This window comes from Cyprinodon variegatus, unplaced genomic scaffold, assembly GCF_000732505.1.
Source record: "Cyprinodon variegatus isolate N-32 unplaced genomic scaffold, C_variegatus-1.0 Scaffold846, whole genome shotgun sequence".
Taxonomy (NCBI): domain Eukaryota; kingdom Metazoa; phylum Chordata; class Actinopteri; order Cyprinodontiformes; family Cyprinodontidae; genus Cyprinodon; species Cyprinodon variegatus.
This window is the reverse complement of record NW_015151299.1, coordinates 90,339-107,044: the sequence shown is the minus strand read 5'-3', so window position 1 is coordinate 107,044 and position 16,706 is coordinate 90,339. Positions and strand designations below refer to the sequence as shown.

The following is a 16,706-nucleotide window of genomic DNA, read 5'->3' as shown; positions in this document are numbered from 1 at the left end:
CTTGTTCTACTCACCTATATTAGTTTTGTGCCATTTGGAGCTGTTCTGAAGATATTCGGTTAGGTTATATCCAAGTAACATCTTCCTATGGGTAACGACTTGAAGGCACAAACTAAACTGTTCACAATGTATCATTTATGGTACGCCAGCATTCATAACATGTTGGTGAATCACTGTCCCCCAGACATCCGCGGTTATATTTTTTATATTTATATTTTTTTAAAACAAAGCGGAGTGTGTATGACGTAATCCGCGCGCCGGACTGGAGTTGTGACAGGCAGCCCGGGCCACAGGCGGCTACGCTCTACCCCCTTATATTCTTTTGGCTAGCTAATCTGAATCGTTCAATTCCATTTCGAGAGCGAGATTATCTGTGGTAGTAGCACTAGACATCTTTCAGGCATGTGAGTAAAACTAGCAGAGGTTCAGCGGACAGGATGAATGAACGGTAGCCGACACGTGCAGATGACGTCATACACACTCCGCTTTGTTTTAAAAAAATATAATATAATATAACCGCAGTTGTCTGGGGGACAGTGATTCGCCTACATGTTATGAATGCTGGCGTACCATAAAAAACAAATTACGAACAGTTTAGTTTGTGCCTTCAACTCGTTGCCCATAGGAAGACGTTACTTGGATATAACGGAATGTCTTCAGAACAGCTCCAAATGACACAAAATTTAAATGGGTGGGTAGAACATGATGTAATAACGTCAAATCAAGGGCCCCAAAAAAAAAAAAAACGGCATTCCCCTTTAAAAGGGACAGTGTACAATTAGAACATCAATGTTACCAATTGATGCATTGAACCAGAGTTAGCCCAAGGTTAATTTGCATCTGCAGTCACTCAGGCAGGGCACAGTTAATATTAACTTCATGCCCCATTCCAAAATTAAAAACAGAAAACATACATACGGGGTTCAACATGGCACTCACCTTTCACTCATCTACTCTAGAATAAAAATCTAACCCAACCTAAAAATAAATATATACCCCATTTACTCTATTATAGAGAGGGATTTAAAATAAATTGCATACATTCTAAACTGGTCTGACAAGTTCAGTCTATTAAACATACGGGTAAAATTTTTCTGTGTATGAAACAGCCGTTTGCATCAAGGCACTGACATGGCAGCAAAAATGTGACATAATTTCACTTTTATGTGACTAAAGAAGCAAAACATGTTTTAAATAGTTGGCAATTTGTTTTGACTTACCAAATGAAAAAAAAAAAATTGGACAAAAATTCAATAATGATGTCTGTTGTTTTTTTTTCTCTCTCTAGCCTTTTCTTTCCAGTTGTTTAGCTTGTTCCTCTTATAGTCATTATTACTCTCTGTCCCATCAACAGCTGCATCTTTGTATCTCTGCTGGTTATGGAAGATGTGCAGCGGGTTTTCTGATAAGGATCAAGAGTATTATAACTGGGAAGTAAGTGGGTAACAGCAATGCCTTAGTAGAACATAGATAGGTGGCAAGGGAGAGACAAAGCAAGAACAAGGAGGAAAGGGATGGGGAGAGCGGGGTGAGAGGCCATGAGAGGATGGTTCATGGTTGCCAAGCAACGATTGATAACCAGATCCCCAAGCATCTTGCCTCTGCTGCCCTGCCCTCCCTCCAGGTCTAAATCAGACACATAAACCCATGGGCATGCACAGAAAACAACATACATGGAGTAAACTTGCTCATTAAAGATATATATGTATTACTTGAACTTCAATTCATGATAAATAAAAAATCTTCTTTTGAAGAGGCTTCACAGCTGCAACAGTGAGAATGTGCAACAAAGAGCCCAAATCTAATTCCCTAAAACAGTTGTGATTGATGACACTAAGACTCACTAAACTGTTATTGTGTTTTCCTCATAAGCGTTTTCTCTAAATGTGTAAAATCCATACACCTTGTCTCTCATTCTCATGTTGCCGACTAAGGCTTTTGCTATACTGTAAATTCTCATCTTTCTCTGCCTGTTGCAGATGCTAGTGGCATGGCATTTTAAAAAGCAAAGCCAAGGATCTGTATTCAAAATACGTTGTCAGTGTGGGTGGTTGTCAGGTGTTTCTTCATAAGGAAGCAACACATAAAGAAAGAAAGGAAAACACAGAGAAAAAAATAAATTATAAGACCCAATGTGTGATGTTGCAGCAAATACAGGAGTGGCAAGGTAAAAAAAAAAAAAATAATTATAATAATAAAAAAGCCTATTTGAGGAAAAACGTTTGATATGGTTTAATTTTATTTATCGCAAAACATAAACGTTAAAATGCATGTGGTTAAATAAAGGAAATGCATTCATTTCTTTATCCTCTATCAGAACAGAAGGAGGGAGTGTGAGACAGAGACGGTAGGAGATCTCCGTGCAGGTACCTGTTAGAGCGCAGGATGATCAGATTAAAGGTGTCAGGGTTTGTTAATCTGTGAGGGAGGAACAGGCTTCGCCACTTGCACACATCGCCCCATTCATCGCCAGCGACGGGAAGCGGAGGAGATTGGATACTGACGCGCATCGGGGAATTTCCCCCCTTTTTCTCTTCCCTATACAATGGACACCTGCAGGGTACCAACCTGGATATGCCTTCTTCTGCTGTGGCAGGAGGGATGTTTGGCATCCCAGTTCCCCACACAGCTCATGTAAGTATAACCCAGTGTTTTTTTTTTTCTGCTCAAATCCTTGACAGACTGCTTTTCGGAAGCGTTTATTGTTGTAACCGTAACAGTAGGTTCTTATGACTACGATTTTAATTATTTTTTAATGAGACACAATGATTGCGTGGGAGTGGGGACCGGTGTCCCACTGGCCGGTTCGTTCATGAGCCAGACAGACATATTAATAGCAGAAAGTATTTTATCTCAGCTGTTTGCTGGGATCCTGACGTTGATCAATGTTGGTCACCAAAAGCGGCAGATTGTCGCCGGTGGCCGCGCGCAACCGTGACAGCTCGTCAATGAAGTTGTGGAGGAGTTACAATCGTTGCCCTCCAACCTAATGCTGTATTTAAAAATGACAGAGGATGTCTTCAGTAAGGTATCCTTTAGGCTTGTTCACGTGTTTAATTTTTTTTCAAAATTTAATTAAATATACTGTTTATTGTTTAAGAAACAAATCCACGTTTATGTTTATCATTTTCAATGGGAGTTGGCTTATTTGTTCCTTTTGTATCTGTAAGGAAAATACAGTCTGATTAAATGCAAACGGTAGTGTTTTGACTTTACACAGAAAAAAAAAAAATCAAAGACAGCTCATGGGATACAAGAAGAGCGCGGGGATCCAGGGGCGGAGCTAGATGGGGGGCCAGCCACAAGAATCTCCAGTCTGTGTGGGTTAATCTAGAGAATAGTGCACACGTTGGAGGTCAGACAGGTAAACAAGCGCTGGACCCGGAGGAGTAATGGAGAGGACTGTCAGTCGGATTTCCGATGGGTACTTGAATGGAACATGTGGAGGTTTTCCCCTGCTCAGTCTAACTCAGTTTTTCCTTCCAGGGGAGAGAAGGCCCAGGAATCCAGTAACCCAGGAAAGCTTCCTGTGGGGAGCAAAGACAAAAAACTCGTTAGACTCAGAGAAACAAAGCTAGGTTAGACTCAGCTAATCTCTGCTTGGCTAGAGTACCCAAAACTGGCAAACACTCTGGCCTCGAGGTAGTGACAGCTCACAGCTAAAATACTCCTCCAGATAATGATCCAACAAGCCGCAGGTGTGCAGGAGGGCCAACAAGGACAGGGCACCACCTGGTGGTGGATGGAGAAAAACACACAAACAACCACAAAAACAGACCACACAAACTGGATTCCTAACAACAGGTATAGAATTAATGCTCTTTCCAGAGCTAGATTTTGTGTTACATGGGGTAAAGAGAAAATGATGTGTCTCTGCAAGTCCTCTAGGAGTCTTCAGTGAAATCATAGATAAATAAGAAATTTAATAAAAACTTATCAAATAATCAATTTACGTAGATATTAGTGCTTGGAAATATCAATTTTATGCAGAATGGTTTTTGATACAAGTAGGTAAGTAATGATAATGGAAAAGATTTACGCCCCAGGACTCAAAACTGAGTTTTATCCACTATACCTTTTATCTAGAAATTAGGGGTGTTTAAATATATATGTATTTGTTAGCAAAGGCTGTAGGAAAGTATAGTTTGTTTGTTTTTTTTTGGTTGATTTTCCCGTTGGAACAGTGTAGATTGACCCTGGGTTCTGGTGCCTATCTGCTTTCGGCCACCCCTCAACGTACATTGGTTATTGCCTAGCCACCCTTATAAATATTTCTGGTTACGCTAGGGCTGGGCGATATAGAAAAAAAGCTTATCGATTAAAAAAAATGCATATTGATCGATATCGATAATTATTGAAAAGATTTGAAACAATATTTTATGTGCAGCTCTGCCTGGACTTTTTATAATATTGCTAAATGATTTAATTTTAATAAAAAACACAAACACAGACTTCGAATTAAATCTTTATTTAACCAACTTTTTTAACAATAACAGAATTGTTTTAAAGAAAAATAACTTAAGAGACCTAGGTTATGTTATTAAATACTGACAAAGAATAAACTGAAGTGACCAGAAAAGTGACCAAAATAAATATAACAAATAAATAAATGCCCCCCCACCGCCCCCGTTTCCTGCTTTAACCTGAGTTATTACTTTGAAGTTTCTGGCCCCTCAGCATTTTTATCTCAATTGTTAGAACTACGTGGGAAACTGCCCAGAACTGAAAATATATATATTTTCCCGAAATTCCCGAAGATTCCTCGGAGGAGAGCCGCGTCGGGGCCTACACAGCTCGTACTCCTGCGGCTGTGAGCGGCTGAGATGATAAAAAAAAAGTTGGTTGCGTTATCAGACTTCGTTTTCACTGGTTCCCTACACATTTTACAGATGACTGTGGTTTGTTTTTGGTCCGACTTGCCATGACCGAAATACTGCCAGACTGCCGAACTACAAAAACCCTTCTTTGAAACAATTTCCTCCGCCTCTCCTTGCTGCAACATCTTCATGTGCTCTGTGTTGTGGTTTGAGAGGGCGGCGCTTGGTGACGGCGTGCCTGGGTCCGCGATTGTGATTGGTTGGGAGGAAGCAGTGACTAGCATAAACCTACATGCTAGGCTACAATGAGAAGGAAGGAAAACTGCGTTTCTTTTTTATCGAACTTTTATCGACCCTCTTTTTTTCTATTGCGCCACACGTCTATCGATCGATATATATCGTTATTGAATTATCGCCCAGCCCTAGGTTACGCCTTTGGATAAAACCAACTCGCTTTACAATGCTTAATTATGATGGCAGGGACATTGTAACTGGGAACTAGCAGCATTGTTCTGTGGTGATGCTCCTTATTATACTACAGTATTTTGCAGATTTAGAAAGCCAGAAAATGTAAAAGGCAAGTGATTTGTTGAAATCATAAGTTTGGCCAGACTGTAATGTTTTCATGCATTGAACAGAACTATCACTTTCATATTTTTATAAACAGAGGTAGATAAAATATGATTTATTACAGCGGAGAATGTAAAGATTTTGGGTAAAACTTCATCAGTTAGAACTCCGAGTTAGAGCCTTTCTTTTTACTTTTCCTGGGCTGGTTACTTTTTTTTTATTTTAATTTATTTTATTTAACCTTTATTTAACCAGGAAAGAAAATCCCATTGAGATTAAAAACCTCTTTTTTAAGGGAGTCCTGGCGAAGAGGCAGCAAAGTTACATAAGAAATAGAGATACAAACATCGATTTTGGGTAAAACGTCATCAGTTAGAACTCTGAGTTAGAGATTTTGTTTCTACTTTTCATGGGCTGGTTACTTTTTTTATTTTATTTTATTTAACCTTTGTTTAACCAGGAAAAAAAAATCCCATTGAGATTAAAAACCTCTTTTTTAAGTGAGTCCTTGCGAAGAGGCAGCAAAGTTACATAAGAAACAGAGATACATTAAAATAAATGACAGGTACATAAAAAAACATATCAAGTAAAACAATTGCAGATCATTGAAGCTGCTTCAAATTCTTTAACTTTCAGCTTAAAAGCCTTTAAAGATAAAAACTCAGTCAACTTATGTAAAGATGTTTGCTAAAGACTAAAAAAAAGTTTGAGATTCCAAATTCTTACATTTTTTTAGTGAGATAACAGAGTTATATTATGCTATATTAACCTCTTGCTGACACTGCTGGTGCTAACCTGATTTGTGAGAAAGCTTCAGTAACTGCTGTCGACTGCAGTCCAGCAAACATAAGTATATTATTGGGTCATATACAAGTTTGTTTGAAAATTAGTACCAAATTAGCAAGTGTTTATAAAGTATTTATGCTCAAAATAATACTAAAGCTATGGTATTGATAACAAATAAAGTGATATTGTGATATTTTCATTTGACATAATGATAATTTCTGAATCAAACTGATTATTGTTTTTTGGCCATATATGGACCACTATTGATAGGTAATGACCACCGCAGACCATGAACACCCAGAAATACAGTTTTTTTTGTTTTAGATATACTGAGTAGTTGTTTTTTTTACCTTTTTATAAAATATCCACTGGCTGCCTAATATACAACCACTAAAGGGAACAATGCCAAAGGAATAATAACTGTTCTTAAATCTTCCAGTCATAATTTGGAATTTGGTCATAATTTTTGCATGATTGGAGATGGTTTGTGTCCTCATTGTGTTTGATTTGTAGTCAACCTATAAAAATTCTGATAGACTACGAGGAAAAGAAGAATGGATGAACAACATAAAACAGAAGCCGGTAAAGTTAAAAAAACATTACAGTTTTTATTGCTCAAACACAGACAGAATAATTTAAAAGAATTCAGCAAACTTTATTCAGCTCTCTGCTGAATTATTCTGTTTAAAGAGTAAAGGACTCTTTAAACAGGAGCAATTTGGCAGATGCTTGTCTGCCAAGTGGAAGAAGCCTCTAATTTATAAATATGAAACCAACACAGTTATTTACGTAAAACCTTTGGAAATTAAACTGTTTACTCTAGATTATCTTTAATATGTAGCATCATATTAAAGACAATGTTAAAAATTACAGGAACATTTCAAAGCTTAAAGAAATAATTTGTGTTGGTCATTCTTTTTAAATAAATGACTGTAATCCTTGGTGAAAAGCTGCAGTAGTAAAGATATATATATATATATATATATATATATATATATATATATATATATATATATATATATATATATATATATATATATATATATATATAATTGACTGGATCAGAGCAGGCTCCTTTTGGGAAATAGTTGGTGTTTTTATACCACATTCTGTTTTTCTGTCTGGACTCGACAGCCCCTTTCTTTGCCTCTCTAATGACGTGTAATTAGAGTGTAGTTTAGCAAAGCCACCCAGTGAGATCCCCACTACAGGCCAGCTCATTACTCTTCTTGGTTCTAGTGTATCATGAACATCTGTGTCTCTGTGTCTTGCATTGTGTATCTGCTTCTTTCTCCACTTTCACACTCATTTGCTCTTCCCGTGTTTGTAAAAACAATGTAGGGCAATGTCTGACCCAGTTGCCATATGGATGTGTGAGTGTGCTTGTGTTTAATTATCCAGCGTTCTACCACAGGCTGCAGTAATCAAAGTTCAGCAACCAGAGCAGAAAAATGATGCAACCTCAGCTCAACTTCACCAACTTCATTATTTTTTATTAGCTTTCAAAATTACTGTTGTATTAGCCATTTTATATACTATTAGTCATAAGTTACCAAATATACAGTAGTCCTTAAAGACAATAATATGTGACAGTAGGTTTTCATGCATAGCATTTACGAAATTTGAACAGTGGACAGCGGCATCCAAGGCAGGAAGCAGTCAGCAGCTTAGTGACCACGTCTATGTGGTGGAGGATGATAACGAACATTACTACTAGTGACTGCACTAACCTAGTCTTATAGTTCAGTACAAGCCCAGAGGATGAGGCTGGTCCCAGCCTTTTGGCTACCAACAAGAGGGGCACTGCACATCCAATACATAAGCCCAAGATGCTGATATATTGGACGTCAGAGGACAGGCAGGAGATAAGAACCGAGCAGATGAAGGAAGGCAGGATAATACAGAGGGCGAAGTCAAAGCCGGTGCCAGTAGCATGCTCAGTAGTTCTAGTCAGGAGATCAGAGATACAAAGAGGTACCAAGGGATAATTCACAACAGAGTCGGGATGAAGTTCCAGGTTCGGTAAACAGACAGGCAGAGATCCGGCAGGAGTCTGAAGACGGGTCAGGCAAACAGATCAGAATGGGGACAGGCAAGCTCAGAGGTTTAGATGCAGAACAGATCAGGATCAGGCAATATAAATATAGGTACACTACAGAACTTCTCACCACAGGCTCGAATAATCTGGCCCTGATGACAGGTCTTAAGTCTGGTAAATAGAGACTTGAGCAGGTGGATCAGATGAATGGTAATGGAAACTGGGTTTGGAAATGAGTAATTAAACTGGACATCAGCTCCATGATCATGACACATTGGTTATGACTGGAAAGATAAATTACATATGCATGCATCATCTTTCTAAAAGGAGCTATTAGACATACAACTATTATAATAAGTTAATAAAAAATATATGGTGCTATGAATAACATTCTAATTTACTAATAATATCATATTAAGAAAAAAAAGGCCCCTGAAAAAGTAAAATCAGATCAGTTTTTATATAAATGTAGAGCCAACACATGTCAACAACACGTTACTTAGACATGTCAACTCAAGGTACTTTATAGGTGAGTAAGTTCATTAAAACCATACAGACATACAAGTTACAACATTTTCTAGGGAAGCATTTTGCCTCATTGAGTCATTGACACCAGGAGAATTTACTCCTGGTGGATGAGCATATGAGTATTTGACTGTGAACAGTTGCTTGCATTGTGTAGTTGACTTTACAGCAGTCCTTTGGACTAAGCATGTATGAAACTAGGGTGTACAGTGAACCCTTGCTATAACGCGGATCACTTTTCACGGTCTCGCTGCTCCACGGATTTGCATCATGCATTGTTAAACTTTATTGTCAAACATATTAATGGTGGCATGTCGGTTTATAAGGATCTTTTGGCCCAAAAGAAAAAAGAGCGACAACAACTACCGATAACTATGTTCTTCTCTCCAAAAAACACACCTGCACTGCAGGCTTTAGAAGAAAAAAACGCCACAGAGCAGAGTCAGGATGCAGCGGCTCCGTCAGAACAGCAGTGAAATACTGTACTGTACACGTCAGTCACTATTTGTCCTACTGTACTTTGTATTTTTTTTCATAATCATTTTTCATTTTCTCCCGTTCCAATCCGTCACGGCGGGGCGGTGCTGATCCCTGCAATATTAACCCTTCATTTTGTATTGATGATTAAAATTATTACTTATTTATTTATAACTAAATTATTTTACAGTACAGTACAGTAGTTAACAACGTTCATACCGTACTTTTATTTGTTAAACAAATGCTTGGGCCTGTAAAAAGTTTTTGTTCCTTGATTTCAATGTTGTATGGAGTATTTCATTGTATAATAACTGTAATAAAATAAAAGTTTCTACTTAACGGATTTCACCTATCGCGGGTTCTTTTGGAACGTAACCCCCGCGATAAACGAGGGTTCACTGTATATCAAAACTTGTCTTTTAGAGGAATAAACTAGAGATGAATCGACACATCGTCTGGCCAATATTTTTTTGTTGATTTGATATTTGTATTTTTTGTTTTGTTTTGGTCGATATCTGCATGCTTAAGCCAGTTAATTAGTGATTTCAGCAGCCATGTCTTAAGATGACACATGCATTGAACATGTAATTTGCTATCCATTATTAATATTTTCTTTGATTAATGTTTTAGTTTTATTTAGACAGGTGTAAAATTTGGTATTGTTGTTTTATTTTTATTATCTAAATTTAGAGAGACTAAACCCTATCGGCCTAAATAATTTACCCCAAAAATGTTTGGACCTATCAGATGATTTTAATATAATCTGTATCGACATTGACCTAATAAGCCTGTATGGGTCCATCTGTAGTACAAAAATCCAGCAAATCCAGGCTCAGTGGCCTCCTGCCATGACCAAACAAGAGTTTAAGTAGACAGAGTACACAAAAAAGGAACACAGAAGCACTGGTCTTGGAGTAAATTTCATGTAAGAGAAAAGTTATTGGTTAGTTGGTGTAGGAACTCCTGTATTGGCTTCATCTAGGAGAAAAACACAACTAAGCAGATTAATTATCCTGTTTTTAAGTCTAGAAGCAGAAAGAGAATACATAGTTAGTTGTAATAAAATCTCAGCTGATAGGTGTGTCTGTTAGAGAGGACAGGTTAACCACTTAAATAGAGGACCAAATGTATCTTCTATAAAAAACGAAAAAAACAAAGTGGTTGGCCTTTGAAGCACAGCTGATTTCCTACTCCAGGAGTAATCAAAGGGGACAGAAACAATGACAACATTCTTCCCTCCCCTCTACTTCTTCAAGGTCAATCCACAAAGAAATGGGGTTTTAAAAGGGGAAACAAAAGTAATGTGATTTATAAGTACTGCTACTAACATATAGGCAGAAGTGGATGACACTTGTCCAACAGTAAAAACCTTGCCAAGTTTTCCTTCATTCTATTTACTTAACAAGAGTATGTGTTGTGGAGACGGAAATTAAAATTGTCTAAACTAATTTTTGTACAGGCTTTTTACTTTCTGAACCTGTTTATCAACCTTAGGGTTGCAACAATATATGTATCTGTATTAATCCGTTCAGCGTTCTTGTTTTGGCGTGGCATGCATAGAAAAATATCAATTTTTATTTGTTTTATAAACTTATCTAGAGATGTAACGGTCTGTGATAACTGTCGACTACTCTGTCAAGGCTGGATTGTTCAGGGCAGTTCCACTGAGTGCCTCCCATTGGCATAATGAAGAGCAGACACCATGTCACTACCTTATTTGTACCGGGAGCAGGATCTATCAGCATCCATCAGCCCAACCAGCAATAAATCTCTGTTGCCATGTAATTCCTTTTACAAAATGACAGAAAATACTTATTTTTATAACAAATTCTATAAAGCGTATGAAACCACATTGTTAAAAAAAGACGCTGCTGAATTAATAAGTGGGTTAATATCCTTTCTTTTATATCGTCCATCTGTACCCTCTCTGTCCCGGAATTGCAGTCCCTGTCCAAATTTTGAAAGCAAGTTTTTTGACTTTGGATTTGTAAATGATTTGGTTTTTTGTTTTTTTTACTTGGCTTTCTCTACTTATTGCACAAAAAGTTACTGTTGGCAAAGAAACAAATAATTGGCCATTGGTGTATCATATAAGCAACTTGCAGGCTGAAAGCATGTATAGATAGACAAAGATTTTTTCAAGTATTTGTGTACTAACCTCTGCATGCTCCACTTCCATACCATTTCTGACACGGTTCAGCTCAAACGTTAGACATTCTCAGGGTTAGTTCTACAAACCCTTCTACTGATCAGGGTTTTTTCACAATTATGTTGCAGTGCTAACTTAGCAGAGTGTAACGGATACCTTGTGTTTTGAACCTGGATATCCATAGAATGCAGATACTTATCCAAGAACTAACTCTGGGTTTATAGCAATTCTGTTTTATAAAAAAGAGACCCCATGTAATCAGTGAGTAGTGCTGGGCACTTAATTGCATTTGCAGAATATTCATAATTTAACGTTGGGTGTTGCAAAAGAAGATGCATCCTTTTTTATTACATTCACCAAAGAAAAACAGAACCTTCTAATGAATTTTATTTTACAGAACAAGAAAGTCCCACCATGTCCAGGACTTTGGCCCAGTCCCCTTTCTCTCACTTGCACTTGTTTTGGACCCTAGCGTTTCGATTTGCACGTTCACGTGTAAGGGAACTGCCCTTCAACCCTTAAAATTATCCCTTCAGACTAAGGGAGGTCAAGAGCTGACTTGGAATGAGGTGGCCTCCCAGAAATAATTCATTGAAAGGAAATATGCTGTTCGTCTGTTGAAAGGAACTGCACAAATGTAAATATATTTTACAATTAACCATGGGTTTCTAAAAAAATATGTTGGGATATCATAGTTAGACGTCAATACAACTGAATTCCTTACTGTTGTGTTAAAATATGAATTTTGCAAAATCGCTATTTTTCGCAATATACAAATCTACTGGGAGTTTTCTTTTAATGAAAAGTAGGGTGATTATGACAGCAGTGGGTTTGGTTGGAGGTTGGATATTGGATGTTCGGGCTCCGCGGGGTCGGCGGAGTCAAGTTGGGTGGAAGTTTGATGGGACTTAAATGCAGACACTAAAGCTGAAGGTTGTTACTTGCAGATTTAGTAAAAAAAAAAAAGGTGGCAACAGAAGCAAAAATCCAAAACATAAATCCACAAAAAACTGAGAACCAGGAAAATTCACAAGAAGGGGACAAACCAGTGACAGTGACTGAGAAGGAGACGCATACAGTATATGGGAGAGAAAAACAAAGACCAGGCTAATCAGCTGATTGGGAGCAGGTGTGGACACAGGTTTCTAGAAAGGAGCTAGGCAAAAGAAAACTGACAGAAGAGGGCAACAGAGGGCAAACAACAAATACCTAAGATCACAAGTAAAATCAAAATTAGCTAGAATAACACAAAGTGGATACAAAACCAATGAAAACACTCAAAGGTTGGTTTGATTGGGGGACTCATTTCAGCCATCGTCTCTCAGCTGCTCTGGGACGGGGTCGCAGTCCCTAGGTTGGATAGGGCATGGAATGGATCCCGCTGGCTGTGCGGGGCTTGAGTGTCCAGTGTCCGGCTTCTAACCAACTTCACTGCTGTATAATTATGCATGACAGCTTTTAACAAAATCACATTATCACCATTTCTATCTTGACGTGTGGTAGTGCAACGGTCACTTCAGCAGCATAGACGGTATAACGTCAAATAATTGTCCTTGCACTTGTTTACTGCACATGGTAACTGTCATAAGGCATGATTTTCAGGTTTATGAGTAATATCTACATAATTCCTGGGCTAATCCATATGAAAAAAAATTGTAGAATATAAACGCTACCTATTGTCTTAAAACATGATTAAACATACGCTAAAGAGATTAATAAGTGAAAAATAGCGTCGGAGCCGTCTTCGGTTTTGCACATTTCTTCTCCGTTGGTTGGCTACACAGAGAAAGGTCATCAGCACCCAAAGAATAAGTAAAATAACTGCTGGAGCCGGCATTTCCAAACAGTAGGAAAACAGGGAACAACATTTTATTTTTTTTTATATATATATATATACATAATATACAGGAAAAGAATTATACAAATATATAGAAGCAGAGACAATCATATTACTGTAGTTTGAAGTACATAATAAAAAAGGAAGTAGATTTGCAAAAACAATAGTGATAAGTGTATTTGCAGGCAAATAAATTTGTGAGGGCTTTGAGATTTGAGATTCATTTGGTTAAATGGGTTAAGTGAAGGATCAGTTTCTGGTATATGTTAACGATGGAGTTAGTTTGTTTATTGTTGATATGTTTTGCAGATTATATGTATTTCTTTATTTAGGTATCTAACGCCAATAAAGAGGGATAGATTAATTAGGTTTACCAGTTCCTTGTTTGGGTGTGTAAAAAAAGTGATAATGCTATGGATAGAGAGGGTTATAATGAAGGTAAATTTTTGAGATAAGTATTGCTCTATTACTTTTCATGAAGGATGTGGTTACAGGAAATGTGATGAATACTGTTGGTGAGGGGTTATATCAGGTTAAATATTGCAAAAGGAACAATTTTGTATTTATTTCAAGATATTTAGCAAATTCATTATTTGAAGGATATGTTATAAAGAATTTTTAAATGAATCTCACAGATTGTATTGGTAAAAGGGTATTGATGAGGTAGTGACCATGATTTGCTCCAGTGTACTCTATTAAATATATGGAGTTTCAGTAGAATTTGATCTTGGTTGGAAGCTTTTGGATTATTGAAATGTGTTGCGTATGTGTTTTTGAATTTGGTGCCAAGAAAATTCTTTGTGTTGAGAAACCATTTGGTGGTTACAGTTGGAGAAAATTGTGATGATTTTAATAAGGTTTAGAATACAATGAGGATGCACAGTATAATTGATTTGTATTCCTTGTATCTTATTGGAAACTGATATTTCTTCAAAAAGTTGTGGTAGCTAATATATTACCATGATTGTCTATTAATTTAGAAATGGTTGTGATACCTTTATTTATGCAAGCTGATTCATTACTTTTACATTTTGTAATGTATTTGTTGTTCAATATTATGCATGTGTTTGGTGAAAGGTTATGAGTATGGCAGAGGTTCCATCCAGAAGGTTGTGACTCAGGTTGTGTTTACGCATGATGTAGGTGAACACATCTCTGAATTGTACAGGCTATTTATTACCACCATCTACTGTGCTGAGATGTAATTTTACAACTAGTGGCGTCTAATTTCTTAAGGAGAAAATCTTCAATTGCACTTCACTCATTGAGTGTACTTCACTGTGGAGGGAACTCATTTGGGTGTTTGCAGAACCAAGTGAGAGAAATGGGACTGGGCCTTTGTTTTGAAGTTTGAAGATGTTTCGCTTCCCATCTAGGAAGCTTTCTGAATTCAAAATATCTGTTGTAGCTTTTGAGTTCCAGGCTTATAGAGTCGAACAAACAAAAGCATTGTTATGGCTTAGAAAACATGCAAATTGAACCGAAGAAACAGTCCCACCCCTTAGTAATGGGGTCGTGGCCCAAGCCTTTGAAAAAGGAGTCATTAGGGTCATTATTGGCCTGGCTGATCAGGCGAGATGTTTTGGCGAGATGTTTTGGAGATGTTTGGTACCCTGCATGACGACATAGTTTTTCAGATGAATCCAGGAAGTAATCAACTCCATCCCTGCGTTGTAGGGTTTTGAGAGCTGGAACCTAAGACCCCCCCACACTTTTTTAAGGTTGGTTTTGCTCTCTTAACTTAGGCTACGTTCACACTGCAGGCTTGATGCTAAATTCCAATTTTTTTGTGAAATCCAATTTTTTCGCGTTGCCATTCATATTTCCAAATATATGCAACTTGTATGTGTGTACTGCCGTCATAAATGCAGGAATCCCGGCACTAGCCTCTGTCTTAGGGTCCTGCTTTCCCGCTATCATCTCAAACCTCATCGCCAAGCAAGGGACCAAAATATCTCGCCTGGTCAGCCAGGCCAACAATGATCTTAACGACTCCCTTTTCAGAGCATGGGCCAGTATCGGGTTTCGCAGGTCAACAACGACCTCAACAACTCCCCATTACTTAGTGGTGGACCTGTTTTTTCGGTCAATTTGCATGTTTTCAAAGCCTTAACAATGCTTTTGTTTGTGCCACTCTTTAAGCCTGGAGCTCAAATGCTACTCCAGACATTTTGAATTGAAAAAGCTTCCTGGACGGGAAGCGAAACTTAGATTAGATTAGATTCAACTTTATTGTTATTACACAGGTACAGGTACAAGGCAACGAAATGCAGTTTAGGTCTAACCAGAAGTGCAATAGCAGCAAGTGCAGGATAAATAATGGTTCCATAAGTACAGAACATGGGTTTCTACTGAATAAATATAGAGATGAATACCATTATAAACAGAATTTTACTGATAGATTTATCCCATGAATATAATATATAGATAGCTAGTGTTATTAACTAAATATACAGCTGATATGTAACATCTTCAAACTTAGAAAACTAATTTTATTTTATTTTCTTTCACTTTTTTAACTTGGTTGGAATGACTATGACCTGGATGACGGAAAATATTCACCAGCAAAATGTACATTTCTACAATCTTCCAACTTTTACAGCTTATGCGTAGTATTCCTGCAGTAATTAAATAGCTGGCAGGATTTTTTAGTTTGGAAGTCAAAAATCAGAATATCTTGGCTTTCATTATTTATCTAAATGACTTTTTTTACATTGTGTTATTCCCTCTGGTTTTTCTTGCAACGTGTCTCATGTTTCTCCTTCAGTGTACTTTTGCTGAACTTTCCACATCCACTGTGTATTGGTGTCTCTCTTTTTTTTTTTTTTTTACAGCTTTTTGATCCTCTTTTTCACTCTGTCTTGTTACTCAGAGTGACTGTACAATGTAATAGTTGATTTACTTTATTGTTTTGGGATATGTCTTGTGGCTCCCCAACAGCAGCAGGCTTTGAAAAGAATTTAGCTTGTGTATTTTTTATATCCATTGCAGTTGAACATTGGGACATAATTCTCTATGCCTATTGGTTGGTCTTTCTAAGCATTATGGTATAGCTTTTTCATGTGTTCACCCACAAATAAACTGATATTATTCTGGTCTGACCCTATGATAATGAACAAGACATGGAAACAATGATTTCCTATTGCAAGTATTGGTGTGGGAAAAAAATCAGTTGGGTGATACATTCTGATTTACAACTGCCCAATATTATATTTATCTCTCAGTTCCTAATACCGATATAAAAAAAATAAAAAATTGGTTATAGAGTCCATCTCATGCCACCACAAGGGTGAAAGCTCCATAAGCTTTCAAAATTCACCAAAACGTCAGCCAGAAAGCAAAGATACTGAAAAGTAGTCTGTGGTCTCCACCTACAGAACCACTCCTTTACTGAGTGTGTCTTGCTAATTGCAAATAATGTCCACATGTGTTCTATTCCATTTGCACCAGAGCATGTGAAACTGATTGTCAATAATTGTTTCTTCCTAAGTGGACAGTTTGATTTCA

General features: G+C 37.4%; 1 protein-coding gene across 1 annotated transcript in view; it reads left to right on the top strand.

Moving 5' to 3' along the window:
- Positions 1 to 2,323: 2,323 nt before the first annotated feature.
- The window catches only part of LOC107099205 (voltage-dependent calcium channel subunit alpha-2/delta-1-like), an 88,407-nt gene continuing 74,024 nt past the window's right edge, over positions 2,324 to 16,706 (top strand). Inside the window, exon 1 of the mRNA XM_015397253.1 lies at positions 2,324 to 2,634. Coding sequence (XP_015252739.1) covers positions 2,546 to 2,634 — 89 coding nt within the window. The 5' untranslated portion in view covers positions 2,324 to 2,545. The remainder of the gene's footprint in view (positions 2,635 to 16,706) is intronic.